Source organism: Protomyctophum bolini, assembly GCF_963924005.1.
Source record: "Protomyctophum bolini genome assembly, chromosome: 18".
NCBI lineage: Eukaryota > Metazoa > Chordata > Actinopteri > Myctophiformes > Myctophidae > Protomyctophum > Protomyctophum bolini.
The window spans coordinates 40,851,509-40,859,233 of record NC_137879.1 but is presented as its reverse complement, the minus strand read 5'-3'; the positions used below and the strand labels follow the sequence as shown (position 1 = coordinate 40,859,233).

The following is a 7,725-nucleotide window of genomic DNA, read 5'->3' as shown; positions in this document are numbered from 1 at the left end:
TTGCCATGTTTGAGCGGGTGGCCGACGTGCGTAGATGGCCTGACTCGGCGCGCACGTTGATGTTGCATTGTGTCTTGACAGGCAGGGCGCAAGAGGTTTTTTCAGCTATGACTGTTGCTGACAGCCAGAATTATGGTCTTGTTAAGACCGCGGTGCTAAAGTCGTACGAGTGTGTCCCCGAGGCATATCGACAGCGCTTCAGGTTTTGGAAGAAACATGACAAGCAGAGTCATTTGGAATTTGCACGTGATTTGACTACTAGTTTTACCCGCTGGTGCAACGCCGCGGAGGTAACTGATTTTGACGAGCTATGTGATTTGATGATTTTGGAGCAGTTTAAGAATTCTGTTCCTGCTCGAGTGGCGACTTATATCAGTGAGCAGAAGGCGCGCAAACGCATCGGCTGCGGCAGCACTCGCTGATGATTATGTCCTGACGCACCGGGACCGTGGAGAGTTTATGCCTGGCGGTGGCGAGTCTCATGGCCGTTATGATAAACCTCGTCCTGTTGAAAATGACACTAACGGTAATATGCATGAGGAAGACAAGGTTTGCAATTACTGTCATAGGCGTGGCCACTGGAAATCTGAGTGTTTCAGGTTAAACCCCAGGACTGAATCTTTGAGCGCAGGTCGTTCGCAACCAAAAGGGGCTGGCGTTGCCGCTCCAGTTAATCCGGTGTCCATTTGTGTTTCACCTAATTTCGGTCCAAATAAGGATACAGAGTTTGCAGCACTGAGATCTTACCATCCATTTATCAGGCAGGGGTCTGTGTCTTTGGTGCAAGGGGGAAAAGAAGTACCTGTAACTATTCTAAGGGATACGGGGGCTTTTAATTCATTTATTCAAACTGGTATTCTTCCGTTAAACCATGTTTCTGACACGGGTGACAAGGTGCCTGTTCGGGGCATGGACATGAATGTTTTGATGGTTCCTTTGCATAAAGTGGTGCTTAAATGTGAACTTTTTCAGGGAGAAGCAAAGCTTGCCGTGCGCCCAGCACTGCCGATTCCGGGAGTGACTCTAATCCTGGGTAACGACCTGGTTGGTGCTCAGGTGTGGGCGGGGCTTCAGCCACCAGCAATGGTGACGTCCGTTCCCATGGTAACGAGGGAAGCGGCCACTTTTCGGGCAGACGTATCTGGTCCACACACTGTGGTAAAGCAGATCTCTGATAAAAATGACAGGATTTCTACACCTAAACGTGGTAGGAAACGAAAGAAACGTAAGAAACAAACAGTTTTATTCTGGCAGCCCCACAGGTAGACAGGCCATTCTTGAGTTTTACTGAGGCCATTCCGGTCTTTGAGTACTAATGTTATTATGGGTCTTCTCTGTGGTTCATCTTTGTTTTTGACATTTCATCCCTTAAATGCTTCATGATATCAGTTGCTGGGGTGGAGACTGTTAACAAGGGGGGTTGGCCATGGTAGGAGCACTCTTAATGCTAATGTTAGTATTGGATCTATTTTAAAGCTAATTCAAGTAGTGGGTGCCGGTGTTCCCTTTGGGACCCCGTCTTTATGGGGGGGGGTTTGACGGTTCCCTATATTGTGTTATATGTATATTACTCTATAGTTGTCTGGTTTAGGTATATGTTGTGTTTACGGTTTGCCCTATAGTAACCTCTGTTCTTTGTATCCAATAGGATTGGGGAGCAGAGCTAGACATGATGTTCAGCCTAAGTGGCTCGCACCTGGGCCCGGGTGTCGACGCCCTATAAATGCCTGCTTCCCCAGTCCTTCCACAGATCTGTTCTTTTCATTTGCCTCCTGCACTCCACCATGCACACTTCTCAACATTTATGTTAATCCATACAACACGCACACACATACATTTCACTCATGCATACACGCACTACACCACTGACTACTGATCTCCACACTTCATCGGTTCCATCATGATTTGTTCCTTAATTTACAGTTTTGTTTAGTTAATAAATTCTATTTCTTTGGTCAACTGCGTCTCCCCTGTTTTTTGTTGTGTATCTTGGCACCCCCTAGGCCAGGTACATAACAGCCCATCTCACACAGCCGGAGAGATTTGATATAATGAAAAGATACAATTAATCGGTTTCGGCCCATACAGCATTCCCAAGAGTGACTTTAGTGTGAATAAGGACTTTTAACCGGCAAAATTTCCCAGTTTGTTCCACTTTGAATGTACTTTTCCCGGATTTATAACTTATTACAAATGTGTGAAACTGTGTGCTGTCTTTTAATTATCTTTGCAGCTCTAAACTTTCACAAGCCTCTCCAACACGGAGCTATAGCTCTGAGACAGAATTACCGTATATCCAAAGGTTATGTTTGTGACGTCATCCCGACAACCAGGCCGCTATTAGGCTACATGTTGAAGTGATTTTGTAACGTCACTGATTATCCTTCATTGGTTAGGCTTCAATGCTGAGGTGCAGACAGACAGACAGACAGACAGACGGGGATGGGCCTGTTCTCTGCTGCCTGAGTCACGGAACCCAAGGCTCTGCACGGCCCGACCAATCGGCATACATTTTAGGCTAGGCCCTGCCCGAAAACGTCGGGTTGGGTCGGGTTCGGCCAGAAATTGACAACTCTACTGGCAACGCATGTTATAACATCGGCCAAAGAGTCAGGACTCAGCCAGCAGTCAGTTAGCAAGGATATTACATCTGTATGAGCTGACGCTGTGGAAAAGTCTTGGGTTCATCTTTGTCTAATTACTGATTTTATTTTCCCTTTCTCTATATTCTCTGTAGGGTACGATGCCTTTGCATGGCGAGATGGAAGAATGTCCTGTTACAGAGTCACTGTCCTCTCTGGAAGTTCATGCTGTTACAGATTCACTGTCCTATCTGGACATCCAAGATGAAACTGAGCTAAGTTCATGCTTCAGTGGTTTGAGGATAGAAGAATCCGTCTCCCTGCCTGGTTCTCACAGCTTACCGTCACTGAGCCAAATCCCACGTCTAGAGAACAAGACCGCTTTCAGAGCAAAGCGCTCCCGCAGTGTAAACGATGTCACACTACTACTGGACAATACACAGACATTTACACCCGACATCGTTCTTGTGGAAAACAAGGAACGCTACAGGTTCCACTGCACCCACGCTGGACTGTTCCAATGCAGCGTGACCGGCCTGGGGTTTAAGATGGAGACAGAGGGAGAGGTGACTTACGGGACAGTCCCGTGGCACCGGGGCCTTCTGTCCCAGCTGAGCAAGAGGCCCGCAGGACCACTGTTTGACATCAAAGGTCCTCAGGGGTCCGTGTGTCAGTTGCAATTTCCACACTGTGAGATCCTCTCCACGGGTGGAGGCAAGTCCTTGTCTGTTGTCCATGTGGTGGATGATGACGGCGTTGAGCTGATCAAACCCCGTGTGGTCACAGAAACTCATGTTATCATAGATGTAACCGGGTTGTCTTTATTTGGTATCATCATGGAGATGCTGTTCGGGCCCAGGCCTATCCAGGCACTGGTGTCACTGTTTTATACACCACCGATTGAGCATGATGATGACCCCATGTCAACGCTGAATGTACTGCTGCTACCCAGCAATGTGGTGCTGAGTGACGTGAAGAAGGAAAGGAAGGAGATGCACGGAGAAGAGATTTACATCGAAAAGCCTCCCTGCGTACTAATCCCAAAGAAGAAATATACCCTCTCCACCTCGCATCGGGATGATGCCGTCGTCATTGAACCACACAGAGCAGGCTTTGAAGTCGACAAATCGTGCTATCACAATTACATCTCAACGTTTCAAGTGACTTTAGAGAAAAGGATGAAGATGGTCAGGCTGCTTCTAAGGGACTGCGACACCTCTGTCTGTGCGTGGGAAAGCTGCGTGAACTTTTCAGCTCCTGCTGTGAGAAAACAACAGAGCCAACGTGTTCAGCACACACCGAGTCTCGCGGCAGAAGAAAGACTGTATTCCGTGCGGAATAGCTTCATCGACAGCATTTCGGACGCCAGTCTCAACGTTCTCCTGGACAGACTCTTTGCCAAGGAGGTGTTAACCGAAGCTGAGCGGGAGGCGGCCGCTGGGGAGCAGAGGAGAAATGTCAAGGCACGTATTGTCATCGACACAGTGAGGCACAAAGGACCTGATGTGAGTTCTATAATGATAGTGCTTCTCTGTGATCTGGACAAGTGCCTCTCTAAACATCTTGGGTTGATGTAGAACTGGACTGCTCCTTAACCTGGCCTAGAACACTGAACACAGGTGAATTTCATCCAGACAATTATATTCTTGTAATTTTCTTAATGTTGCTGATGTCTGAGGTGGGCGGGTCTTTCAGTACATTCATGATGCTCAGTGACATCATAATGTTGCTGATATATGTATCTATAGTCCGGGAGCTAGACCCAGCCCTCATAAAAAATTTTGCTACCTTTTTTTCACTATTATTTCCTGTTAGCATATACCTTGGGCCATCTCAAAATGAAGGGACCACTCCCAACTCGGCCCCGTTTGGTTTCAGGGGCCCAAAAACCCCTTTTTTGGTATATGTCTCTGGCGAAATTGTGTAAAGGCAAATAAAAATTCACTAAAATTACATAAATACACATGGAAGTGTGAAATTTGGCATGGAGTATCCTGACACATAGGGGTAAGTATCAGAATAGGATTTTGGGGCTATCTACCTTTGTATTCTGAAATATGACCTACATCATCCTCAGAAACACAAAAATATACACTGTCCGTTTAACAAATAACAACAAAGATGGTTATTTTCCAGCACATTAGGGTGAATATAACTGCCTCACTTGTATATAGAAAACTTCCCATATCCTTAAGCTTCAATTTAAGCCCAAGATGACCTTTCTATCTTGAAGATTACTCTTTCTGTGGCCAAAATGCTGCACTATACCTCAAATCGGAGACATTTTCATTATCAGTCAATATAGCCTTCCAGAGTCCTAGAATGTAACAATAGGTTCACATGTTCTCCAACTACTGCTGTCTGAAGTTAGAAACATGAATACTACAGCAGGAACACAAATGCCTTTTATTATATTTATATTTATTTATTATATTATATGCACATAATAGCTTGTTTCAGTACATAGCCTATCAATAGTCACCCAAATCAATGTGCACCCAAATGTTAATAGAAATGTTGAATGGGAGTCTCCATTGTGATTAGAACTGTGGCCAACAGCACAACCTAGTGGACACATTCAACCTGTAGAGAGCAGGGCTATGACACATTTTCTGCACTTTGTAGCATATTTGCATATAGTTGAACTGGACCTCATCTACATAATTGAAATTATCAGAGTCTAATAGTTTAGTCCACACTTCCGTATCATGAACTGTCAATTGGCTTCGCCCGATGTGGGGCTCGAACCCACGACCCTGAGATTAAGAGTCTCATGCTCTACCGACTGAGCTAACCAGGCACGAGTACCATGTTCACAGCTCCATTCTTTCACCAAATGTAAAGAGGTCTGTGAGAAAAAGTATTGTGGGCAATACACAATAGTTAAGAACTTGCTTTCTGAGGTACTGCTGGGATTTGAACCCAGGGTCTCCTGTTTACAAGACAGGCTCTTTCACCGCTAAGCCACAGTACCTGCCTAATAGCATGATGTTATTGATGACCTGAGATTAAGAGTCTCATGCTCTACCGACTGAGCTTACCAGGCACACATACTATTACACAGATGCATTATTTCACCAGAAGCATCTCTGTAAATCTAAGCATGCATGCAACATTTCAATCAAATTTCAAGAGGTTCATGAAAGAAAAACTATTGTGAGCAATAAACAACATTGCTAGGAACTTGCTTTCTGAGGTACTGCTGGGATTTGAACCCAGGGTCTCCTGTTTACAAAACAGGCGCTTTCACCAGCTAAGCCACAGTACCTATCCAAAAGCCTGATGTTAGAGATAGAAGATGTTATTCTCTGATAAAGTAAATTAGTTATTAAAGTTCTAAACATTCATATTTCAACCTGCATGCTATATTTTACATATGAAACAAGAAAAGTCTCCATTGTGATTAGAACTGTGGCCAACAGCACAACCTAGTGGACACATTCAACCTGTAGAGAGCAGGGCTATGACACATTTTCTGCACTTTGTAGCATATTTGCATATAGTTGAACTGGACCTCATCTACATATTGAAATGATCAGAGTCTAATAGTTTAGTCCACACTTCCGTATCATGAAATGTCAATTGGCTTCGCCCGATGTGGGGCTCGAACCCACGACCCTGAGATTAAGAGTCTCATGCTCTACCGACTGAGCTAACCAGGCACGAGTACCATGTTCACAGCTCCATTCTTTCACCAAATGTAAAGAGGTCTGTGAGAAAAAGTATTGTGGGTAATACACAATAGTTAAGAACTTGCTTTCTGAGGTACTGCTGGGATTTGAACCCAGGGTCTCCTGTTTACAAGACAGGCGCTTTAACCGCTAAGCCACAGTACCTGCCTAATAGCATGATGTTATTGATGACCTGAGATTAAGAGTCTCATGCTCTACCGACTGAGCTTACCAGGCACACATACTATTACACAGGTGCATTATTTCACCAGAAGCATATCTGTAAATCTAAGCATGCATGCAACATTTCAATCAAATGTCAAGAGGTTCATGAAAGAAAAACTATTGTGAGCAATAAACAAGATTGCTAGGAACTTGCTTTCTGAGGTACTGCTGGGATTTGAAGCCAGGGTCTCCTGTTTACAAAATAGGCGCTTTTACCAGCTAAGCCACAGTACCTACCCAAAAACCTGATGTTAGAGATAGAAGATGTTATTCTCTGATAAAGTAAATGAGTTATTAAAGTTCTAAACACATTCATATTTCAACCTGCATGCTATATTTTACATATGGAACAAGAAAAGTCTCCATTGTGATTAGAACTGTAGCCAACAGCACAACCTAGTGGACACATTCAACCTGTGGAGAGCAGGGCTATGACACATTTTCTGCACGTTGTAGCATATTTGCATATAGTTGAACTGGACCTCATCTACATATTGAAATGATCAGAGTCTAATAGTTTAGTCCACACTTCCGTATCATCAAATGTCAATTGGCTTCGCCCAATGTGGGGCTCGAACCCACGACCCTGAGATTAAGAGTCTCATGCTCTACCGACTGAGCTAACCAGGCACAAGTACCATGTTCACAGCTCCATTCTTTCACCAAATGTAAAGAGGCCTGTGAAAGAAAAACTATTGTGGGCAATACACAATAGTTAAGAACTTGCTTTCGGAGATACTGCTGGGATTTGAACCCAGGGTCTCCTGTTTACAAGACAGGCGCTTTCACCGCTAAACCACAGTACCTGCCTAATAGCATCATGTTATTGATGACCTGAGATTAAGAGTCTCATGCTCTACCGAATGAGCTTACCAGGCACACATACTATTACACAGATGCATTATTTCACCAGAAGCATCTCTGTAAATCTAAGCATGCATGCAACATTTCAATCAAATGTCAAGAGGTTCATGAAAGAAAAACTATTGTGAGCAATAAACAACATTGCTAGGAACTTGCTTTCTGAGGTACTGCTGGGATTTGAACCCAGGGTCTCCTGTTTACGAAACAGGCGCTTTCACCAGCTAAGCCACAGTACCTACCCAAAAGCCTGATGTTAGAGATAGAAGATGTTATTCTCTGATAAAGTAAATGAGTTAGTAAAGTTCTAAACACATTCATATTTCAACCTGCATGCTATATTGTACATATTAAACAAGAAAAGTCTCCATTGTGATTAGAACTGT

At 44.2% G+C, this 7,725-nt stretch overlaps 1 protein-coding gene across 1 annotated transcript; it reads left to right on the top strand.

The window, feature by feature from the left end:
- Positions 1-2,761: 2,761 nt before the first annotated feature.
- On the top strand, positions 2,762-4,159 carry LOC308333700 (caspase recruitment domain-containing protein 8-like; the record flags this gene model as incomplete). The annotated part of the gene is made up of 1 exon (XM_080790155.1): positions 2,762-4,159. One exon carries the CDS (start codon positions 2,762-2,764, stop codon positions 4,157-4,159), a length of 1,398 nt encoding a protein of 465 aa, XP_080646281.1.
- Between the last annotated feature and the right edge of the window lie 3,566 nt (positions 4,160-7,725).